A 25,096-nucleotide genomic window follows, 5' to 3' on the forward strand; every position below is an offset into this window, starting at 1 on the left:
CTCCACTGATCAGGCCTTTATGGTAGAGTGGCCAGATGGAAGCCACTCCTCAGTAAAAGGCACATGACAGCCTGATTGGAGTTTGCCAAAATGCACCTAAAGGAATCTTAGACCATGAGAAACAAGAATCTCTGGTCTGATGAAACCAAGATTGAACTCTTTGGCCTGAATGTCAAGCGTCACGTCTGGAGGAAACCTGGCACCATCCCTACGGTGAAGCATGGTGGTGGCAACATCATGCTGGGGGGGATGTTTTTCAGTGGCACGGACTGGGAGACTAGTCAGAATCGAAGGAAAGATGAACGGAGCAAAGTACAGAGAGATCCTTGATGAAAACCTGCTCCAGAGCACTCGGGACCTCAGACTGGAGGCGAAGGTTCACCTTCCAACAGGACAACGACACTAAGCACACAACCAAGACAACACAGGAGTGGCTTCAGGACAAGTCTCTGAATGTCCTTGAGTGGCCCAGCCAGATCCCAGACTAGAACCCGAGCGAACATCTCAGGAGGAACCTGAAAAAAGCTGTGGAGCGACGCTCCCCATCCAACCTGACAGAGCATGAGAGGATCTACAGAGAAGAATGGGAGAAACTCCACAAATACAGATGTCCAAGAAGGCTCAAATCTGTAATCGCTGCAAAAGGTGCTTCTGAATACTTACGTAAATACTTACGTAAATGTGATTTTTCATTCTTTTATTTTTTTATTTATAAATGTGCAAAACAAATTAAATAAAAAAAATATTTGTCATTATGGGGTATTGTGATACCCCATAATGATTGATAAGGGGAAAAAACAATTTAATCAATTTTAGAATAAGGCTGTAACGTAACAAAATGTGGAAAAAGTCAAGGGGTCTGAATACTTTCTGAATGCACTGTATAAAGTACAGGAAAATCATTGACTGCACTGGGCCTTAACAATAATAGGGAATACACAACAGGGTTTAAAAATTGTAATCCTTTTATTTGCAGGGTTCTTTTTTCCAAGCAAACATGGTTTGTTTATAACAACATGTTGATATACAGTAACATAAAATGGCTTATTCACAAAGAATGATAAAACATTCACTTTTTTTTATAATTTCTTATACAAGTTATGTAAATGTGTAATTCATTTACATATAAATATTTTGCACGTGTACTGAATCAACATCATTCTCTAACAGAATCCCATTGACATACTTCCATACAAGTCCCCATTAATAGAATACAGTATCATCCTGCGTATAATCACAAACACATTACAATAACATGGTGAACTGGCAACTACTACAATAATACTATTCTATAAAACCGGTAAAACTTGCACAATGTACCGATGTTGGGCATTTCCCATTGATTGAACAGTTAGTGTGCGGGACGGACATCCTAGGAAGAAAATAATTTTGCCCTTGTGCTTAAAGGGATAGTACACCCAAATGACATAGTGTATTGGTTTCCTTACCCTGTCTATGGACAAGGTATGACAGCAATCCATGCTTTGGTTTAGCATCCCTAGCACTGTTTCCACATGCTAAAGTTTTATCATTTGTGGAACAAATCTAACGTTGTATTTTTCATGCAAAATGCTCAAAACATCTAGAAGTGACTTTGTTGAACTTCATAATCAATTTGAGATACTTTTGCATGATTTGGACATGCGTGAAAACTGCTAATACCGATGACTTGAATGGGATTTGTGCCACAAATGCTAAAATGTTACCATGTGGAACAGTGCCAGGGATACTAAACCAAAGCATAGATTGCTGTCATACCTTGTGCATAGACTGCTTATTACATGGGTAAGCAAACTAATGTGTCATTTTGTAATTTGGGTGAACTATCCCTTTAATGACAACTGGAATGTGTCAAGTTTTGACATAGATTGACACCAGGAACATATTTAAAAAGGCATTTTGAGATCTTATTGCCAGTCAGCTGCCAAGATATTGCAATTTAAATTCCACTAAGATCTTATCTAAAATCATAACAAAAGTTTAAAAACTGCACATGGATTAACACAGGCACTTGGTAGGGCCTGTTGTTCAGTATTTCCAGAATACATACGTACGTAGCAGAGGTGGTTTGTTGAATACGCTCCCATGATCAGTAAACTTACTTTGGACCGGAAGATGTGTTAGCTTCCACACCTAGACTTTAGCTCAGAGGTCTAACAAGTCACGCAGGCAACTTGAGTTAGATACCCATCTGTCACACATACTGTATAGTAATTAACATAAATGTTTTTACAAACGACAAGGAAAGTTACATTTAGGGAAAAGTTACAGTTAGCACCCTGGTTATACATACAATCTCTATCGAGAATTTAAGCTCGTCAAAAAGAGAGGAGTATCATTTTCTGCCCTGGTTGCAAAACTCCGAGGGGAAGAAGGCTCCCTCTGCATCACTGCCAGGAGAGCCGCACAGGCTGTCCTCTTCACAGCTCATATCCTCACAGGAATCCTCACTAAATATATGCAGGGGAGAACAGATGTAATCATTACTATCTTCAGATTAGTGAGTTAACTTTTCTTTCTTCCCTGAAACATCATAGCAATGTAGAAGTGATGTGGTGCATTACGTTGCGGTTCAATTTAATAATTAGCCTTTATGTTAACACACAGTAGCTCTAATGTAATCAAATGTTATTCTATTATTAAACAGTGAAGTGCATTAAAAGGGGCTGTTTGTTTACCTCTCACTTTCACCCCAGCTGCCCTCTGGAATAGTCGGCAGTTCAGGGACACTGAAGTGATTAGCGTGCAAATTTTGGGCGGTTCGTCTGGACACGATCCACACCAGTTTTTTGTTGTCTGGTTTGTTACATTCACCTGAGCTGTACTCAGTCATGCATTTGGCCACGAGTCCCCTCCAGTAGAGTAACTCACTGTCAACAATCTGTGAAGGGAACAGGAAACATTTGAGAGGCTGGCGGAAGACATAAATATAATAAATAAATATAAATAAATAGAGTAGTCATCCAAGCCAGAAGGCGCTAGTTTCCATGTAGCATGTTGTCAGATGACTTCACTTGTTCAGTGCCAGGGTAAAATATAATGTCAGTGTCAGCCTTAGTGGGTCTTTGTAGTATAACAATATAATAAATGCCATTGGTCACAACACCATCATATCAAACTGAGGGCTCTGTAAGTAAACTGTATAATACCTTTAGGTGCCTTTTGAGTTCTTGGACAATTTCCAACATAGCAAGAGACTGGAGGGCATCAAATTCCTGAGTTATGACAGACAGTGCCAGCACCGATGGCTGAAGAAAAAAAAGAAAAAAACGTATCAGTCCTACAACTCAAAGTTAACATTCTTGTCATTTAAAAGTGTATTGGGAATAATTCTTACTTTTGCTTTAGAGAAAATAAGCTGGCATAAGCAGGCTTTTAGCTGGGCTTCCAGTCTCCCAATGCTTGGGATCTCCCCCCTTAAAATAAAGGGAACTCTCATGTGATCCTCATGTCAACTGATCATTAGGATATCAACTTTACAGCATCTAGCCATTGGAAAAATACTGATGACATAATGCGAAAAGTGATCAATTAAGAAACAAAGTGCTCACCTTTCTGATGTAAGTGATACAATGACAGCATGGTATAAGTGTAAAAAGGTTAAGGCTGTGACGGCTTTGAGCTCCAAGTTGAGTTTTCCAGAGATGATCTTCTCCATTCGGCTGAGGTCAGAAACAGTGAACTTGCTTTGGCTGATGCGGATGAGTTCATGGGTGGGTGAGATGTTGCACTCGTCCTCAACCATTTTGGCAGCAATATGGAGACAGGAGACTCCAATGCAGGGCAAGTGCTTAGGTTGGACCTGTGAACATACCATTATAGTGATACACTAGTCAGCATTAGTGGGCTACTTCTGCAGAGTTCTATTAAAATAAAAAACGAAATAAAAGGCATGCAAATGTACATAACGTAAACAACAACAGAGGTATCAAACAATAATTTAAAAAAAAATGCATAAAATATGCCAATTATGTAGAAAATATTCAGTATGACCACATCACAAAACAAATATATTTAAAATACACACCTTCATAATGGCTAAGAACCTATCCAGTAGATTGACAGCTAGGACAAATGTCTGGGTGCTGAAACCAAAGAAACTGGTCAGGCTCCACAGGTCTTCAACTTTGGCATTTCTGCATTTTGCAGAGACTCCATTGTGATTCTGAAAATGAATGTTAAATACCACATCAAAACACTGCTGAAAGGTAAGTACAGTATATAAAACTGGGTCAATGGGATAGCAATACCTACCTCTGCTGCAGACTCCATTATATTGAGGCCAGTTTCCCTTGGTAAAAAGTCTGCTTCTTGAGCAATGTATGACTTTAGCTCTTTGACAAGCCAACATGTTTCATTGTCAAGGTCTTGAAGATCCTGCATCCTGAAAAAACATTTTGTTTTATGTGATTAGATCCAAAACAAATAAACTGTAACATTTCCCTCAGAGAAAGGGGGACTGCTTTACCCCACCCACAGGGTGTCAAAATGTCAATGGCAGCCACCCATAATCATAGCTAGCTAGATTGCTAGCTATGTATTACAATAGGCCCAATACAATTCTTAAAAACGAAAAGCATAGCATTATTGATAATTAAAACAGTGACAGGCAAAGGTTTCCCAGTTGTAAAAATAAAAACAACTCTTTACACAACAGCTAAACACAGGATAAAATAATCAGCAATAATATTTTGTTCAGATTAGATTTTGTATCCTTGATATAACACTTAAGAACGACCACCTGTCAACATGTGCCTTTGAAATGCTTGGAATTTGTCATTTCAGGTAATTGTGAAAATGCCATCATCTGAAAAGGTTCAGTTATCTGATTTAAGTGCACAATTTCACACATATCTGAGCTCACATGCTCGATATTGTACCGTTGAGAACACAATCAGAACTCTATTTCACGTTTTATATTTGATCCAGCTCATTTCAGTCAGGAAATCATCCGTTGCTGGGATTTTTAAGTATTTTTCCCTTTTCACTTGCCCTGCGCCATGAAGCTGTCGGCGGTTGGTCAGATTTATGCTGCAGAAGAGCTCGCCAGTTTGTAGTCCTAAAAAACGGAAATTAAACCTCTGGTTCGTTCAGCCATTCCAATGGGGGGAAATTAACGGGGAAAGACTGGGTTTTTGGGATAAACGCCGAAAATAAGGTCTGAGGTTAACACAGGCTTAGAAGATCTTATACGTTTTGTTCTATGAGATAATATCAGTCAGTTAACATGACCTTTATGAATTATGAAGCCTTATTTTGATTACATAAATGCTTCAAAATTCACAAAAAGTGACATTAGCTGATTAAGATGATCATATAGAACAAAACGTATAAGATCTCCGAAGCCTGTGTTTACCACAGACCTTATTTTGGCCTTTTATCCAAAAACCCTATTAAATTTTCACATAGGCTTTAGCCAACGAGCGATGGAGCAGTTAACTCTGTTGCATGCTTCCCAGTCAAAACAGTTTTTCCGACTGTTCCAGCACACACATTTTTTTCTTGAGGCAATAGTGTGCAACTGCAACTGTCTACCGGTCGCCCCCGCCTCCAGCTAGCACAGCGGGCGAGAGGCTTGGCAAACACCGTGTGCTAGCTAACTTGCTAGTTAGCGACACCGAGGGCGAAAGACGCCTTCTGCCCGTGCGTACTAGCTATAGCTAGCTAGCTACCATTGTCGGCCGCGCCTCTTCTGTGGGTTTTATCGGCGGTTGGAATCCAACGTCATAGTGCATTACTGCCACCTACTGTGTCCCTACCCCTCCCCGTCTATGTACAGGAGATGCAGGAATGTCCCGAATTGCGGAATGCAGTTGCACCCTACACACCTTCGTCGGTGATTGGTCAGCAGTACTACTCCTAGTAGGTGTGGGAACATGAAGAATTCGTTGTCATTCAACGAGAGACGGCTAGTTTTCATGCACCAAACATCTTAGCTAGATGTAAAATTGCGCGACTAAGACCTCTTCGGCAAAAACTTCCAAATTAATGACAGATTTCTTGATTTATCTTAGATTAATTATTACTATTTTGAGGATGTGTTTCTCGCTATGTTGTTGCTACGGTGCTTCAAGAGGAACAAAGAGTAATATTGCTGCTTTTTCACATTTTTAAAGTGAAGGTCTTTAGGAATTATGCGAGCACAGACGGTTGCTGTTAACTAAAAATGACAACGATTAGGTTCCAGTTGAACAACGTTTAATTAATCGTATTTCCACAGTACATAGTTGCCATTGCACTTTGGCCAGGTCCATCTCCAGTGAGACTCTTGCGCAGGCGTACTAAAAACAGAGTGATAGCACCGTAACAACAGCGTGATAGCACCGTAACAACAGCGTGATAGCACCGTAACAACAGAGTGATAGCACCGTAACAACAGAGTGATAGCACCGTAACAACAGAGTGATAGCACCGTAATGACAGAAATATAGGGATACTTAAAACATGAACTTAATAGTTGCTTCCCCTAGCCGAGTTCTGACAGGAGCAAACGGAACCTGTGTATGTGCAGGCCTTAAGCCTCTGTTAGTGCCTACAAAAAGACGCCTTTACGATTGCTCTCAATGTTCTCCATTTAACTAGCTAACAGTAATAAAATCACTTCCAACTTCACTGCTGTTTACAATTATCTTTATTTAGGAACAGTGCTACAGTCGTGAGAGTATTTGAGATTGAGAAAAAGATTTAAAGGAATTTTGCCAGGAGAGATCACATTGATATCCTTGGTTAGCTAGCTAGCTAGCTTAGACACAATAGGGATAGCTAACGTTTTCTAGGTAACCGTTTGTTCAGAGTACATATATTATTATTTATATTTCCAGAGTACATTTATTAGAAAGGGTCTAGCTATATGGTAATATTTGATCAGAAATACAATAGCTATATTATTTTCATGTTGTAGTTAGCCACGTTTTGGTGGTTAGCTAATGTTAGTTGGCTAGCTGACTGCAGGCAGCACCAATGGCTGTCTAGCTAGCTAGCTTTCTAGAGCTAACTAGCTAGCTTGGTAGTTTACTTATTAGGAAACAAATATTTCTGCCAGATAAGTTGATTAGCTAGCTAACAATGATATACATGTGTTGTGCCATCCAACAATTTCTTATCAACTCAAAAATGTAGCTAGCTAGCTAGTATTCACTGTTTTAAATGGCAGCATCATCAAGTTGATAGGGAATTCACTGACTGGCTATAGCTGACTAACTAACAACTATATCCTGTCTCATTATCTGCATATGAGTGATCATTATTGACAAACGTTTATTCCCCACATATTCTCATATCAGTATCATTTTTCTTCATTTCTGATCCAGAAAAGGACTCAAATCCAAGCAGCCTAAACTCAACTCCTCAATTTACAATGGAGTTGAGCAGTGTCTAGGGTGGGTGGACTGGAGCGCCAATGTCACATAAAATGTCATTAAAAAAAACCCGACTAATTTCAGCAACCAAAGAATAGTACACAATTACACAGAACAATCTTGTGTGTAATTGTGGGCTATTCTTTGGGTGCTGAAATCAGTAGCTAGTTTTAAAAAATGTTAAGTCGCCGCTCAACTCTTGTAAACGCTGGAGTTAATCAGCTAACAAACAAAAGCCAAATCTGTAACTTGTGTTGCTTGCAGTATTGTTCTTTTCATTTTGACCTGAAATGATGTCCTCAAATGATGTTATGGACAGAAATGACATATTCACCATAATGTAGAAATAACAGCCAAATGTAGTGATAGACAAAATTGCTGTTGAGGCTTATTTAATGAAGTCTAAATTAACATTATGTTTTATGGTTTACATGGAGACCTTTGCCTGTCATCTTTAACATTATTTCTTAAAAAGTATCCACCAAAATCTTATTGATAGTAGAATGGATGGATTTAAAAGCAAGCAGTTTAGTCTCATAGGCGGAGCACAATTGGCCCAGCGTCGTCTGAGTTTGGCCGGGGTAGGCAGTCATTGTAAATAAGAATTTGTTCTTAAGTGACTTGCCTAGTTAAATAAAGGTTAAATAAAAAACATCGAATTATTACTATATTATTTAGCTTGCTACTAACGTTAGCTGAAAAAAACGGTCGTATATAGGTCACGCATCAAGCTCATATTGTGACATTATTTTTGACGCAATTAATTAACGTCAATAATCTTTAATGAAAAACGATCCCATGTATGTCAAAATTACATGCTAAGAGTATACAGTATACCAGCTGCAAAGCAAAAAGTGTCAACAAGCTAGGCTAGCTAATGTGAGCTAAGTTAGCTAACAAGACAGAGCAATTTCGTACCTTGCCAAACGCTTGGAACAAGACGAATTTGTGCACATATCAAATCAGTATTCACATTCCCATTTCGATTATGTTAGCTATAACGTAAATTAACACTATGTTTCCTAAATGGTCATCTAATGTAATGTTGGTGTTGATAATGTCCGTCTTGAACTCAATACAAACAACAACGCTTGAACCACAGATAGAACAATGAGATATATTTCGACGAATGTATAAATGTGAAGCTTCCGCTTGGCGTTTCCAATCACTACCAAATATGATGGTGAGAGGAAGCCCAGTGGCCGGCAGTGGGAGAAGATGGACCGAGATAGATTTTGTCCGACATTCTGCACATTTTCTCATCGATGAAACATTTGATCTCGAAAAGGTTTTCTGTTCTTAAAACTATAATATGTTATGAGCATTGCCAAATAAAAATACATCGCGTTGTTTAGGAGTGTAAAGGCGAATTTAGGTATTGCACAGGCGCACTGCACGGAGTAGGCGTTCCCAAACGAAACATGCAAATAATTTCTAGAACGCGCCAATAGGATCTCGCTAGCTCGGGCTTGTTCTGCCCAGTATGACTCATTTGTCCCCATTGGAAACAACAGGCTGTGGTCTATCTTGGGTTAGTTATAAAATCTTTGCGTGTCTCGTAAACTGTGAGAACTACAACGGGTTCTACTACCCTTTAATATTTTGTATTTAACAGTAAAGTAAATATCTTTCTGTTAGTTCTTGAGATGGTATCTATAAAGTCATGAACAAGTTTGTGGCGTTAGCTAGCTAACGTTACCGTTTCTAAAATCCACCAACTTTGAAGAAAGCACGAAATCAACGGTTTCCATGGCGAGCGATTAAGCTTCCCTAACGTCATAGTAGTTACTTGTAGCCGTTTGTTAATTTGCACATGCTATCCCACACGACCAGATAGCTAACCAACTGATAATGTCATCTGTATCTCAAAATTCCATACCCAAAGATAGTGATTTATCTATCCATAAATCGTCTGAATTGTTTGATGATGGATTATTGCACGAGATTCCAACAACAACTAGTAAGTCAATTAACCTGAATAGCTAGCTATAACGTCGTTAGCTAGCAACGTTTTTGTCATAGTACTGATCCCTGGCGCCATCAGCACTGAGCCACCCCCTTAGGCTATCTAATTAAGATAACTATCCCTACCTTACAGGTACAAATGACACCAGTACTGTCCCTAAAAGGTACAAGAATCTGGATGAGTTTAGGTAATTTTTCCACTTGTAAGTTTCTCTAGCTAGATAACACGTTACCTGTTAACTGCCCTACCTCCTTTTTCAAAACACTAACGTTAACTACCTACCTGTATTTGAAAACAGTCTGCCTTTTGCACCATGAACCATCATCCATTTGGAAGCGAATTTGTTAGGTTGGCTTTCTTTACAGTGAGGAGCTCAACAGACGAACCAAGGAGACCCAAATGCTGCAAGAAGAAGTGGAACATGCAACAAACATTACCATGGAGAAAATGGGACGCACATTTCCCAGCAGCTCACCCTCACAAATAAATTACTTTCCCATTTTTATGGGTGAGTATGAGGTTTTCTTGTATCATTAATAAAAATATAGCCATTGCAATGCGTACACGATAGCTAGTACTAGCTCTATACAGTAACACATCAAAATATGACACTAACCTATTTTGAATTCTGATACTACCTGTAGTACTTTACTGTGACACGTTTTTTCTTTTGCCCCCCCCCCCCCCTTTTTTGTATCTTTTTTTTTTTTTTACAGATGGTTCATCAGAGGATAACTCAGAAGTGCTGTCTCCGTACCGACCGTCTTTGATCCAGCCTCTTACATATGCCCGGGATGGCCTGGATCTGGAGGTGGTCAGAAGTGGCGTAACCTTCCCTGGGAAAGATGTTTTGGAAAATGTAATAGAGGACTACTCTCAGCAGGTGTCGGAGCTCCAAAAGCAGCTGAGTGAGGTTAGTCTGAGATGGAGGACTATTTATTTTCCTTTCCTGCTGAGAGTTGTTGATATAATCTGGTTGAAGGAGGCCTCCTGAACTAAATTATTTGAATCAAAAGCCATGCAATTCTGTGCCACAGAGTTGCCATTGATTGCAGCACATTTGCTAATACTTTTTCAGATGTTTGCTTTTCATGAACAGCAGAAGTTCAAATTGCGTCAGTCGATCATCAAGCTGCAGACAAAGTTGCACGAGGTACAGATTGAGAAAGATGCCCTGACTGATCTAAGGTAATTCATGCTAAAACCCTTGCAATGTAGGCCATTTGTACTGTATACCTTTGGACAGATCTCAGCTCATTTTAACTGTAAAAGTAAGGAAGTAAAGGATATAAGTTGCGCCAATGTTAATTGTTTTGTCCCTCAGAATGAAAGAGAGCAGAAAACAGGCAGATGTAATGGGGAAAATGCATGCAATAATCAGAGTGCTGCAAATCAATAAACAGACAGGGGACCAGATGCTACTGGAGGCTGAGGAGGAAGCAAAGTCACAAAGCAGGAAAGCAGAGTCAATGGAGCGTACACTACAGGAGGTTCACTCCACACTGTTGGCTTATGAGAAACGGTGTAGAAACTATTTGTACACCAGCCATGATGCACTGGGAGTTGCGGTGGAGAAAGTATTACAGGACTTGGAGCATGAGAATCACAATCTGAGAGAAAGATTCCTGCTGGTAATACAGTCTTATGTTTTATGCCACTCTAAACACTTTTGTCAAAGGTTTGACATGTTGGTCTTGATATTGTATCTTTCTATTCCAAACTCATTGTGCCAGGTGGAAGAGCAGATGGAGACTCAAGAACAGAAATGCCAAGATAAAGCAGAGATACGGTTGAAGGAGCAAAGGGAAAGGTACTTTTTCATTAACTTTTGACAATTCTTGCCTCAGCCACTTGGGTTACCTGGGATTAGTCATTCATTCACTTCTCTGATTTTTTAAAAACTGTAAGTATGTTTACGACATAAGTTCCTTGAGGCGACATGTCAAGTTGCCTTGCTTGGCTTGCTTTGCTCTTTTCCAGACTGGAGCAGCTTATTACCAGTCATGACCAGGAGGTGGCGATATTGACTGAGAAATTGAGCAGCTCCAGAAGCAGTGCCTCCAGCTTGTGTGTCCAGGTGGAATTGTTACAGTGAGAGACGTGAATTAACTAGCAATACAATATCTACACATTTTCTGAGTTGAATTCAATTCAAAGCTCTCTCTTTCCCCCCCAAATGAATTATATCACCTATATTTTAATTTAGTTGTGAGACATCAGTCTTATCTTTCAGAAAGTGTCCAAAAACATGCATTATTTCCTTCTGACCAGAAAACAAGGTGAGAGTCAGGCTTCAGTGCACCAGTGTCAGGTCAAGGACTTGGAGTCAGCTTTCTCCACCCTGCGCTCCGATCTACTGGATGCCAAGCGGATCCATGAAGACAAGGTAATGGCTACATATCCCTATTGTGTTGTAAAATTATTAGAATAATGATAGTGGCCTTGGCCTATTCAAACAGAAGTTTAGGAGGTAGACATTGTAACACAGGAGGTTGGTGGCACCTTAATTGGGGTGGATGGGCTCGTGGTAATGGCTAGAGCGGAATAAGTGTAGTGGTATCAAACACATGGTTTATATGTGTTTGATGCCATTCCATTAGTGCCGTTTAAGTCATTATTATGAGCTGTCCTCCCCTCAGCAGCCTGCAAGGTAATATTCTATGTGAAGTGAAGGTTTGGGTTGTCATGATGTTGTGTGCCAGGTGAGTGCTCTGGAGAAGCAGTTGGCTGAGGCCCAGTCTCAGGTGGAGGAGGCCCAGAGAGGGAGAGACAGATCTCTCCAGCAGGCAGAGGAGCTGGACTCTCAGCTCTGCCAGCTCACGGTAAGACAGCCCAGCCTCAGACATAAACAGGGAGGATACAGCCATAGTGTGCTCCCTGCTGCTGTGGAAAAAGAACATTGCAAATTTTTTTAGATTCCAGAAAGCCTACATCTATCAATGTATTTGATATATAAATGGTAAAGTGGCTTTGATAAAAAATAAAAACGTTTTGAATAAATCCAAACATATGAACACAAACAGCGATGAGTAAGAGTGGGTACTGTGTTACGTGTGGGGTCAGTCAGAGCTCCGACAGGCCCGTGAGGAGTTGGCCCTTGAGAAGGAGGAGACCAAACAGCTGTGGGAGCGGGACACGGGCCACAGTGTGACCAGCGACGGGCTGCGCAGGGAGCTGGAGGAGCGACACCTGGGGGTGCAGCAGCTGGAGGTTCTGGTGGGATCTCTCAAAGATGACTGCCAGGCACAGATGGAGGCTCAGGTGAGAATGAAATTAAGCCTTGAGCTGTTTGTTTAAATGTTTTTTTAATGAAAAATGACTTCAAGGCCTTAGTTGTCAAACACTTACTATTTTGTATCTCCTCTGCCAGTTGTTGGGCGAGAAGCATCAATGGGAGCAGCAGGAGGAGCTGGCTGTGCTGCGAGGGGAGCTGAAACTGACCACAGACCAGCTGAACAGGGCCAGGGACGAGGAGCTGAGACTGCAGGCCCTACATGGGGACCGGGACGAGGAGCTGAAGAGGGTCCAGGCGCTGCTGGAGGAGAGGGACAGGGAGCTGCAGCTGAGGCAACAGGAGGCGCAGCAGGGCCGGACCAGGCTGGAGGAGGCCCAAGGCCGCTGCCAGGCCCTCAGGGCAGAGACTGAGGTGCTGAGGCTCAAGCTGGAGGACCGGGAGAAGATGGTGGACCTGCTGCGGCTGCAGATGGAGAGCACCACTCAGATGACGGTACAGCATGGCCGTAGCATTGACTCCCTGCACGATGAGAAGAGCCGCCTCAGCAACCAGCTCAGTGAGCACAAGCTGGAGATCCAACAGCTAAGGGTTGGTTTGTTAGTTAGTTAGCTAGTTAGTTGACTACTTAGTTTTGATCATAGTTTATTTGCATCATCCTACTTTAATTTCATGGTTGGTTGTTTCCTCCACCTCTGGGCCAGAGGTCATACAGGCTGCTAAAGGGAATCCTCAGTTAACACCAAGAATTGTTCCTTCTCTTGGATTATAATACTCCAATGTTTTCTTTTTGGGTGTGTTTTCAAAGCTATCCTATCAATAATGTTCAAACACTGCTGTGTCCCGCCCTGTACAGACAGACTTGGAGCAGCGTGAGGAGTGTTTGGCAGTGCTGGAGAAGGAGAGGCGAGTGCAGCAGGCTGGCCTGTCCAAACAGAGCCACTGTGTCAAGGAGCTAAAACTGGAGAAACAGAAGCTCACCGCTGAGCTAGGGATGCAACGCATGCATCTGGTCACCCTCACAGGTACACTAGCTGTCATTATAGATGGCTTTCATATGAGAATATTCCCCGTGCACAGATAAAATGGCGCAGCCTCTCTGTCAGTTCTTTCATCAGCAGGATAGTGTTGTGGTTATCCGTCTTGAGGCTGGCTCCCTAATCAACATAAACAATTGTGTTGACGTCGTGTCCTTGATTTATCCAATTAAATGTTTTACTCCTGTGACCAAACCGTTATTTGTTAACGTTTCTCTATGAATTATGATCTTTATTAATTCTGTAATATTGAAGACCTTTCAGTGATTAGATATAACGGCCTCCATTTCTCCAGTCTTTGGGGTAATACAGGTCTTTAGTGGCAAAAGGCAAGAATAATGATGAAGTTGCTACACTGTGTTGGAAAAACACTTCAGCATGTACTGTTTTTCATGTTCAACCAAGCCCTCATTGTGCTTTGTGTGTGTGTGTCCATCTGTCTGTCATCCAGAGGAGCATGAGGAGTTGAAGAGGCTCCACAGCAGTAAGAGTGAGGAGCAGGAGGGTGTAGTGGTGAGTCTCAAAGCCCAGCTGAAGACCACCCGGGCTGAGATGGACCAGGCCAGGAGGACCCTAAAGGGGGCGGACGAACACGGTCAGCACTGCATATCTGACAAACATCACGGACAACATTATAATATAGCAGAGAATTTTGTGTTTGTATGATTATGGGAAATATACACTGTGTTTAGGCATGAGGTTTTTAGTCGAGAGAACTGACTATTGCAACAGATGAGTAAATAGCTCTGGAAGTAATACATTTTTTTAAAATCCAACCAACATATTTCCAGACTAACCCATCTTTCCCAGTACACTACCATTTTACTATTTGATTTGCAATATATACATCTGTTTTACTGTGGTGTCTTACAAGGGTCTAAACCTCTCTATTTGTACCATTTCTATCGAGATTGCCCCACCAAAATAAATTGTGTACCTAAAAGTATAATCATATTTTCCATTGTTTGATCGTGGTTCTTCAGATCTCTTAACAGTACTGTTAGTAGGTCCACACAGACATTGACTATATTAACAACCAATCCTGGACCTGATTCCAAAAGTGAGCCACCGAAGGACAGAACCAAAAGAGATGATCTATTGGTTCTGTTTCCTAGTGGCAGAGTCTGCACAGGGATGACTGTTCAATGCCCCATATATTGAGCCTTCTTTTTGTGACGAGAATTTTATATAATAGTTTTAATTAAAAAGAACGGATTGATGTGACGATTGTTGTTTTGTCTATCAGTTCATAAACCCGATGCCTTGGCATAGTTGTCAAACCTATCGACCTTAAGTAAAACTGATACATTTTACAATTTATACTAGTCATTTTAAGCCATGCATGGATTTTCTTTGGAGGCAGACCAACCAATTCATTCCTTTCTCTTTTGAGCAATTGCCTCTTCCATTTTTGTGGCAGAGCTGCGACGACTTTGTTGTACTTTTGTATTGGGCATACACCTTTGTTAATAGCTTGGGTGACAATTTTACTGTCTTTATTTACAATGTCATTCATAAACATGATACTTTCCTTATACATTTTTATTTTCCAAGAAAATTGCTATTTTCTCTATCAGTACATTGGCGTTTTAGCCATATTGTGTGCTGTAATACTCGTTTTGCCTCTTCTGGAGGATGAAATTGGAATTGTAACCAACTCTGTATCGCTTAATTTAAAAAACAGGATACTTTTAACAGGAATCATTTGTCAATCCACCGGAAATGGTTGGTTTTAATCTGTATAACGTCCCAAAAAAAACTACTTTTGAACATGGATGTGCCTCTTAGTAGCATCCTGGAAAACAAGTTTAGATGTCAATATAATTTCAGTATAATAGAGGCTTTAATTAATTCCCCCCCTCCATTGAGTAGACAGAAAGAGATGAGAGTAGATGAACCTTGATTGACTCATCCTCTCTGCCCTGCCTCCCCTTTTCTGTCCAGGCCTGAAGGTTACCATGGGAATGCAGAACCAGATAAAAACTAAGCGAGACCAGATCCACTATCTCCAGGGCCGAATCCAACTACTGGAGGAAACCATGGACAAAATGAGCCAAGTAGGAACACCTCAAAGTCTGCTTTAGGGCTCCATGATGCAAAACTCCAAATTCTGAGTTAATCTCCCTTGTCTCTCACTATTACACATGCCCTGGCTTCCATGCAGAAAATAAGGCATGTGTCCTTAATTATGTAGGGATTTTAAACAAGGGATTCTAGTGTTTACTTAAATGTATAATAATCTGCCTTTCAATATGGTCTCTCTCTTCCCAGGAAAAGCGTTACCAGAGTCTGGAGAGTAAGCGTCAGGTCCAGGAGCTGGCCTCAGTCACAGAGGAGAAGAGACAGATGGCAGCTGAGTTGGAGACCGTCCGTTCCCTGGAGAGACTGCTCAGGGAGAAAGTGGCCAAACTGGAGGTGACCCTAAACAAGGTGGTGTGTAAACTCACTTTATCACACAGTATGAAGAGAGATGTATATATACGCTTTGACCGACCCCCATTTTTACACTTGCTACGTTCCTCAGATGTCTGGGAGCATTATTGACTGTCAAGACTTCATCCAGTTGCAAGAGCAGGCGTTTGTGCGGCTGAAGCTGCAGCATGCTCTGGATGTGAAGGTACAGTTCAGTAAGACGGGTGTCCATTTGCCTCTATAGAGGTCTAATGCATATGATGTTTTGTTGTTTCTGTCTACCTTTTCTACTGTGTGCTTTTTCAAGTGCGGTGTCTTTTCAGCAGGAGCTGCAGGGTCAAAACCTGCGAGACACAGGGAATGCTCAGCGTTCTTCCCCTACAAGCCCAACAGCCCGGAATGCACTACCCTCAACCCAGCACCGCTCTACTGGCCTGCTAGAGGTAAATCAATACAGAAACCTCCTACAAAATGGCTCCAATCCTCCCAGGGCCTGGCTTTATTGCTGTTTATTCGGCTGTGGAAAACAAAGATACAAGCTCAGCACATCTGACTTCCCCAAAATTAAGAACACACCCTGATTGCATTCCTGTGGTAGCACGACAGACTCGCTCATCAACCGTTTGACTTGACTCTGGAACGGCCGGATTTAAGCCAATTTATTCAAAGCATGGAGGGATTCCAGATAGTAAACAAAAGATTTCTGTGTTGAATGTACTGTAATCCTTATTGGTATTGGCCATAATGGTATTTTACACAGCACCTCTTCACCCCTCTTGCAGTTGAAGTCTCAGCGGCTGCTGAAAAGCCCCACTATGGAGCTGCGTTCTCTAGTCAAAGAGCTGCGACGTGTAATTTCTGAGAACCCCGGACCACACACCAGCATTATCAAAAGGAAGTCTGCTCCAGAGAGAGTGCACAGGACCACCCTGTAAGTCTGTCCTCATCTATTATAGATCATGTGACCATTAGAGGTCATGATGTTACCAGTTTTCACCCCACATTTTATAGTGTGCGCCAATCAATTTATTTCACAACCACTAGAGAGACATGTTACTCAAATGTTTACAAAGATTGTTCTATTTGGTTCTCAATCAACCCATTAACTAAAATAACGTGGAGCCTCTTTCATTCAAATGTAATACAATAAAATATTTATCTTACAGCAATGAAGTCACCAATTTTTGTACAAATAATGCCAAAACGACAAAGGGGACCTACAGCAGGTAAGAGCATGTATCCTTGAACCTCTGTGTCTGACTGCCTGAGCATGGCTGTTGGCAACCGGCCCCTACCCGTGTCTTGGCTTTTCTACTCCTCAGGCCACATGCATGTGCAGTGTCTGTGGCATCTTTCTAATGCATGTTTGTGTATGCAATATGTGTAGTGGTGTGCCTGACCTCCTTAGGACAACTGATCTGGATGAGCGGAATTTATACAGCACCTTCTCAAGCGAGAGTGAGTTTGTCTTTGTTGGTACGACCAACCGCTTAAACACAGTTAACAAAGCATGTGCTTAATTTCCCTTATTTCACACGTTTCGTATCACTCTTCTAGTCTCCTTTATCATCCATGTGGTCCCCTCAAACGTAATATGATTAAGGTATATACCATTTTGATCAGTTAATCTTTCCTCCACTTTAGACATCGTTTGCTATTTCTACAGGCCAGGACTTCTCTTTTGTTGCATCTCTGCCTTGCTACACATCGTCACCTCGAGCCATGGCACTGGGCCGCACGTCCCCTGTACACTCACTCCTGACTACTGACCACAGCCCCACGCATCTACAACCGAGCAGGCCTCTGCCTCAGGCAGGAAGCCCTCTTGCAGACATGTGCACCTGTAAGTCCTACTGCCTTCAGTATTATTACACCTCTGTTGTGTAACCAATGTGGGAGATGACTGAGGCCTTCTTTGCACCAGTTAAATGGGCTTGGAGTTCCTCTGTTACTACAGAATGTCATCATAATAATGTTTGAATTTCTGAACTCTGTTGACCTCTGAGTGAGTTACTTGTGGTTTCACTTGAAATGTTTGTCCAGTGGCCAATCCGCAGGCTGAGTTGACAGGACACACATGCAAGCACTTGCAAGGGAAACTGGACAGCCTTCAAAACATGGTGGATGACTTGCAGATGAAGAACCAAGGTTTGTTGAGCAAAGACACTGTTTTTTGAGTTCATATGACTGTTGTGCAGTGGTCGGTGACTGACATCAGTGCTAAAGAACTGAATCTGTATTTAGTGTTGAATTAATTAGCCTAGATACCAATGTTGTCCACACTCTACAGTTGTGATAATCCAGACTTCCTTGTTATGTCTGTCCTTCCCTGCCTCGTGTAGCAGACAAATCTTTAATAAAAATGTAATCAGGAAAAAGAGGATATTGGCTTGGGGGTAGGTCAATTTCATGATGTATAAATAGATGGTTTAGCTGACAACGTCACAAACGATGCACACGCTTCAATGGGGCAGAAGTCCGTGACTTGTTGTGATTCTGGATGGCCAGATGGCTACCAACAATGACAAGAAACTGCCATGTGGGGAATCACAATTGACTTGTTTCAGCTAGTTTCATCTTATTCTTGATACCATGTCTTCTTTTGACTGATTTCATGTCAGTGCTAATATGGATAAAATTCACAAGCTAGCTATTTGTGAGACAATAAGTGCTCATTGTGCAAATGTATTGGTTTTTAATAAACATTGGAGACAAAATATAGTTTACATGTTGTCAACAATCGAAGTCAACCCATCTGTTTTGCCCCATTGTTGAGCATGCATCGGTTTTGTTGCTAAACAACCAACCCGTCTAATTTATATATTTTTTTTTCAATGTCAGAGAAACATTAATTCCTGATTAATCCCGGAGAAATTCCATTTGCTGTTTATGTCCGAAAAACTGTATTGTCCTTCAGGTGCAATTTGATATGAAAACTCACTTTCTGTGAGAAGCTTTTGTCTTTTTTTTTTACAGACATGTCCTCTATGATAAAAGGTCAGGAGAGGAGGTTGATGTTCAAAGACAAAGGGAGGCTTTATAAAAGCAAGGCTCTGGGTGAATGTCTACATGTGGAACAAAAATAAACTTGTATTTAAATGAAGGCACTGAGTATTGTGAATTGTCTTTTTATTATTAATTCAAATTGCCAATGTCCATGGCATGTTACTTTCAACACCACAAGATTGGCACTAAATATGATGACAGAAGGATAAACAGGCTAGCATCTCTAGTTATTCATAAAATGTCATTTATTCAAGGTAACTGAGGATGATCTGTGATGTACATGCATTGACAGACAGGCAATGTTTTCTAAACATAATTTTTCACGAGTTTCCAGATTAAGATCCACTTTTCTTTTTTACCAGCATAGTGTCTAATTCTTGTGTACTATTGTGAAACTGACCTACATAATGCCTATTGAAACATGCCTGAAGGACCAATTTCCCTTTCCGTGTTGAAGCAGAGCCTGCTGCATCTGGCCTTGATCAATTGTCTCGCTCCTCTTCAGTGAAGGAAAAAAATAGATTTTTCAGGGGGTGCTGCAACACCCTCAAAACCCCTACGTCCTGTGTTTTATGTACGCAGTCCTCCTCACCTTCTTTATGGTCATGGCCGGTTTGTGTTCGCTGTGCTTACCAATGAGGCGACCCAGTCATAGAAAAGCTTGACTTTCTTGATGTCCTCTTGAGATGTGGAGCACAGTCGTTTGACATTGATTATCTGGTCTTCCTTGGCACTGCTCTGCTTTGCTTGCAGCTCTTTGGGCAGGAATCGTCCATCCTTTAGCAAAAAAAAGAAAAGGGTTAACAACAGCACAGACTGTTGGCTATATATCATACATCACCAGTACTTATACCAGTAGATCAGTGCCGGCTCTAGCCTTTTGGGGGCCTGTCATGCCAAATAGTGTCCCCCTCTGCGGGATATTATTTGGCATGACAGGCCCTAAGTAAGATTTGGTTGAGGGGTCCCCCACCTCACAGAAAAACATTTTCATGGCCCCTCTCTTGACGGTGGAGAGAGGATTTTTCCTGCAATTCTACACATGTTGATATGATATCTGAGTGAGAATGACTAACAAGTGAGAATGACTAAAGGTCAGGGCACATGCGCTGCATGTCCAGTTGATATTCGGCAATGATTACTACACATTAAGATAGATGGCAAGACTATTCTTACTCTCAATAGTAAGTCGAGATCCCGACTGAGTTATTTTCGGTCAGGGACTTGTCATGCTAAATAATACCTGCCAAAGAGTGTCCCCCACTGCATCACAATGGGATTTCCACTGTGACGCAGGGGGGACACTTTTTGGCAGGTGGACAGGTCCCCTTGCGGCCACGGGCTCTAAGCAAGCGCTTATGTCAGGAACCGGTCCTGCACTACAGTTTATACCCTAGTGATGAAGAGTTTGCCCCAAAACAAACTTATCTGGAAATTACATTGCGGTGACCGATGGTCCCTCTCTCACTTCCTCCTCTGACTCGGATTCCTGCATGATGGTTTCACACAGCTCAGTGCAGTCGTCCACATGCTCCTCTTTTTCTGGTGAAGTCACTGCAGAAGCTCTGTTCACACACATATCCGGGCCCAGGACACGTATAACCTGATCAAACAACTATCGGATGAAAGACAAACAGTAAGTAGTACATTCAATTGTGTTGTTACAAGTAAGCAAAACAAAGTCATGCTGTAACAACAGCGTAAGAGTTGACTACTTTTATAATTCAGAAGTGTGTGCGTGGGCCATCTGATGTATATTTTAGGGTCTGGTTTCTCGGACGCAGATTAAGCATTCTCTTGGACTATAACCCTTTCGATGTGTTTGGAAAGATGCCCTTTATGTCTTATTGCAAAAAGGAGGAGGCATATTTTATCTTCAATGTCATGACATCGCTAATTAGTCTTGTTATCTACCTGCCACTCACCTCTGGGGGCATGCCATGCTCTTAATGTGGGTACAGAGCCAGAGGATGCTGTTTGAGTTTGTGCTCCACTGCAACCACATGCTCCCTGTGTGCCTGCTGCAGAGCATTCTGCTTACAGAAGCAAGCCTGCTCTTTTGAGAAGCACTTCCTTAGTGTTTTATCAGAGAGAGACGTAGAACATCCCAACTACCGAACCATCCAATGATGGGATTTATAAATGAATTATCTGGGCTCACAAAATAACTGATCTCCAGAAATAACTTTTAGAATGCTCAAATTCTGAGCTAGCCATTCAAAAAGTATGGTCCACTGATCTAACTGAATCTGTACAACCCTTTAACTGGAAAAGAATATGGCCTCCCGTAATCCGAACCATCAATTTATAACTTTGTTCACAGACTGTATTTAACACCAAGGAAACGTTTTACGATGAAATTGGCCCCAAATCCAGGTAGGCACATTCCTTCATATGATGTGGAAGTACCCTGCAGTTAAACGCTTCAATGCTTTGTATCTACTATGTTACTTAACGATGATAGCCCATTGAATCTCTCAATACATTTTTCCTTGTCCCTGTGGGGTAAAAGCTAAACGGCGATTACTTTCACATTGCCCACATTTGGAAGCTCCAGCGACAGTAGATTGTGGAAGGTCTTGAATTATTTGTCAATTAAACATTTAATTTATTTGTAACCTTTATTTACGGCCTACCCCGGTCAAACCCTCCCCTAACCCGGACGACGCTAAGCCAACTAAGTCAATTAAACATATGACAAAATATGTCAGCCAGATATTAAAGTATGACTGTTATCACTATAACAAATGCAACCCAGTGCTGTCTTTAACGTTAGCTAGCTAAGGTGGGAGTAGCTAAGGACTTAACCGTAAATTTAGCCTAAAGGCCGGAAGCTGGCGATATTGAGTCAGATTGTCAGTGATATTGGTAAAATGAAACGACGCCATGTCGCCATCTGCCGGCCTATGGGCTACAGTTAACTCTAGTGGTCGACCGTCAACATTTGCACCAACGTTGACCATTAAGTCCTTAGGTACTCCCACAATAGCTAGCGACAATCATTAGCTAACGTTTGTGTGAGAGATGTAACGAGCTAGCTAGCAGCACATCCACATTACCAAGGCTAGGCAGGCAGCATCGTTCTGGTCTCCATTGGTCCATTTTGAAATGTTTTATCAGTCTTTACGTGTCCTTGTTTTGTCAAATGTCCATGTATTGAAAGTAAAACGAGTCTTGCCCTTCGACCCTTTCATAATTCCAGTATCGAAAGTTTGTTCGTTATGTGGATACTATGGTAACGGTGTTTTGGCGCTAAATCGGAGGTTCTTATGCGATGTCACAAATATAAATCCAGAGACCCTTAATTTTGTTATTTAGCTATATTTACATATGTACATTGTTTATTTAGCCATATTTAAATATGGACTGTTGTACACCATGATTGACAATAAATGAAACCTTAACACATAAAAAATAAGAACAAAATTATTACATACAGCCTTACTGTTTTGACCACTAGATTGTGGTATTTCTTAAAAAATATATATTATTCTGACAAAAGAGTGCTTACTTACTGGGCACAGATGTCAATTCAACATTATTCCACATTGGTTCAACGTAATATCATTGACATTATGTTGAAACAATGTTTGTACAACCACTGTGTGCCCAGTGGGAAAAGAAAGGATTGTTTAACATTGTAAATTCGGCCTGTCGTGTAATATGAGGTCTTCAGAGTTTTCATTCCTTCTTGCGCCATGTATTCCTCCTGCTGTGTCACAGGACTGAGGTCAACACTGTTGAACAACATCACAGCCTCTTGAATGACAAATCATCAGTGTCATCAGCATTCGATTCCATCAACATGGCACCATTTGTTAGGCCAGTGAAATTCCACTTCATGGATTAGTGGTCTGTGGAAGTCCCAGCCTTTAGTAAATGCCTCTCACAGCATTTTGACCTTGTCGACCAACTGTGAAACAGTTTAGGCCTGTTGGAGCTGTCACAGAAAGGTTATGAACTTTGTTTCCCGATGTCACAGGAAGACCAAAAAGAACATCAAGGACAACAGCCACCCGAGCCACTGCCTGTTCACCCCGCTACCAACCAGAAGGTGAGGTCAGTACAGGTGCATCAAAGCTGGGACCGAGAGACTGAAAAACAGCTTCTATCTCAAGGCCATCAGACTGTTAAATAGTCATCACTAGCGCAGAGGCTGCTGCCTACGTACAGATTTGAAATCATTGGCCACTTTAATAAATGGAACACTAGTCACTTTAATAATGTTTACATATCTTGCATTACTCATCTCATATGTATATGTATTCTATACTATCTATTACATCTTAGCCTATGCCGCTCTAACATTGCTCATCCATATATTTATATTTATTTATTTTTATTCGATTCCTTTACTTAGATTTGTGTGTATTAGGTATTTGTTGTGGAACTGTTAGATATTACTTGTTAGATATTGCTGCACTGTCGGAACTAGAAGCACAAGCATTTTGCTACACTCGCAATAACATTTGCTAACCGTGTGTATGTGACCAATACAATTTTATTTTATTTGACATATTTTAACTTCTTTGGCAAATATGTCCTCTTGGCTCCAGGACCATCTCACAAGGGGTTGTCCCTTTGACAAGGCCTGCCCACTTTCCTTGACATGTTTAGGTTATTGTACTATCTTCCATCATACCATCGTGTTACTGTCTTCTGATAAATGTGGTATGTGGTTCAGAACACTTGATAATAAATAGACCTTACCAAGACTGTACTGTATACAGTATATGAAAGGACTAGAAGAAGTATTAACGTATTCAAAATATGAAAATGGGTTTGTTTGCACCCTGAGGTTTGTAAACCGTCACTGTAAGATTTTAAGGTTTTGAAGAGGTGTAAAATAAATTCTCCCTACGATGTAATATCAAGCATTTCTAGTTGGGAAACAATTTCATCAATTGTGTCATGAATTTATATTGACTGAAATATGACCCGTTTGGAAGTTGTGATCAGCTGGATGATGCCTCCAAATAGTTGCGTTGACCATGGTCCGACTCTCCCTGGAGCCTTGCCATTTGGCAGATCCATAAGAGAAGTAAATATTTGGAATCGAAAGGATCTCAGGATTATTTGTACGATATACTCCCAAAAAACAAAAACTATTTACATGTACAAACTTTGGCAATGTGACACGTGACATACTTGAACGTCGAAGTATGATTGTAAAGGTGGAGTTGTCAGTGTACTTTAACATTAATACTCCTTGCATGATGTAAACGTTCTAACTAACTTAAGTGGGTGTGTGTGGAACTATTATTCTATGGCTAATCATATTTTGTAATATATTCCATTGTATATCTTGTTCCATTTGATGTTGGGTGTTGGCAATCGAGTGCGCATTTCCAAAAATGTCCCAACAACTTGGGAACCAAAGCAACAGGACAACATTAGTGTTTTTTATAGTCATCTGCAATCGTAGATTTCAGAAATCTGCAGAGAAGTAAAACAATTTAAAAAAAGTTGCAGCACTGTCAGGCTTTTCCTCAAAATGTGTGCAATAAGATTATGTAAAACATTTATGTTTTGTATTTTATTTACATTTTTATAAATCTGCAGTTAGTGAATTTTCATTTCTGTTTACACTTCAAAAAGTTGCATTGCATCCTCTTAGTCTTGTTGCAAAGTTTTCCACTCAATGTTGGGAATATGAGGACCACATCTACAGTTTAAGTGGGAAGTTTACATACACCTTAGCCAAATACATTTAAACTCAGTTTTTCACAATTCCTGACATTTAATCCGAGTAAGAATTCCCTGTTTTAGGTCAGTTAGGATCACCACTTTATTTAAAAAATGTGAAATCAAATCAAATCAAATTTATTTTTATATAGCCCTTCGTACATCAGCTGATATTCTCAAAGTGCTGTACAGAAACCCAGCCTGAAACCCCAAACAGCAAGCAAAGCATGTGAAAGAAGCACGGTGGCTAGGAAAAACTCCCTAGGAAAAACTCCCTAGAAAGGCCAAAAACCTAGGAAGAAACCTAGAGAGGAACCAGGCTATGAGGGGTGGCCAGTCCTCTTCTGGCTGTGCAGGGTGGATATTATAACAGAACATAGTCAAGATGTTAAAATGTAAA

At 41.0% G+C, this 25,096-nt stretch overlaps 2 protein-coding genes and 1 long non-coding RNA gene across 4 annotated transcripts; 1 reads left to right on the top strand and 2 right to left on the bottom strand.

Annotated features, from left to right (window-relative positions):
* Window positions 1-947: 947 nt before the first annotated feature.
* LOC106580043 (cyclin-G2) lies at window positions 948-9,668 on the bottom strand. 2 transcript variants are annotated; one of them, XM_014160607.2, is made up of 8 exons: window positions 9,607-9,668; window positions 4,255-4,384; window positions 4,028-4,165; window positions 3,552-3,802; window positions 3,338-3,416; window positions 3,150-3,248; window positions 2,679-2,881; window positions 948-2,450 (listed from the first exon to the last, which is right to left on the bottom strand). In XM_014160607.2, the coding sequence occupies exons 1-8, from the start codon at window positions 9,651-9,653 to the stop codon at window positions 2,336-2,338; spliced, it is 1,062 nt and encodes a 353-aa protein (XP_014016082.1). In that variant the 5' UTR covers window positions 9,654-9,668; the 3' UTR covers window positions 948-2,335. The 2 variants fall into 2 exon arrangements, with proteins under 2 accessions (XP_014016082.1, XP_014016083.1); XM_014160608.2 differs by lacking the exon at window positions 9,607-9,668 and adding an exon at window positions 8,277-8,514.
* Window positions 8,841-19,109, top strand: LOC106580042 (coiled-coil domain-containing protein 158). Its single transcript, XM_014160606.1, has 24 exons — window positions 8,841-8,889; window positions 9,457-9,511; window positions 9,690-9,832; window positions 10,041-10,237; window positions 10,403-10,512; window positions 10,649-10,955; window positions 11,058-11,134; window positions 11,305-11,415; window positions 11,596-11,710; window positions 12,027-12,146; window positions 12,388-12,585; window positions 12,695-13,147; window positions 13,413-13,581; window positions 14,045-14,188; window positions 15,538-15,650; window positions 15,865-16,026; window positions 16,118-16,210; window positions 16,329-16,448; window positions 16,788-16,936; window positions 17,172-17,231; window positions 17,393-17,463; window positions 17,672-17,848; window positions 18,049-18,153; window positions 18,982-19,109. Exons 3-24 carry the CDS (start codon window positions 9,724-9,726, stop codon window positions 19,089-19,091), a joined length of 3,270 nt encoding a protein of 1,089 aa, XP_014016081.1. The 5' UTR covers window positions 8,841-8,889; window positions 9,457-9,511; window positions 9,690-9,723; the 3' UTR covers window positions 19,092-19,109.
* A 17-nt stretch (window positions 19,110-19,126) lies between these two features.
* LOC106580044 (uncharacterized) lies at window positions 19,127-22,278 on the bottom strand. The gene is made up of 3 exons (XR_001322791.2): window positions 22,071-22,278; window positions 20,451-20,626; window positions 19,127-19,788 (listed from the first exon to the last, which is right to left on the bottom strand). It is a non-coding gene; the product is annotated as an uncharacterized lncRNA (long non-coding RNA).
* Window positions 22,279-25,096: the final 2,818 nt, after the last annotated feature.

Source organism: Salmo salar, chromosome ssa20, assembly GCF_905237065.1.
Source record: "Salmo salar chromosome ssa20, Ssal_v3.1, whole genome shotgun sequence".
Taxonomy (NCBI): Eukaryota; Metazoa; Chordata; class Actinopteri; order Salmoniformes; family Salmonidae; genus Salmo; species Salmo salar.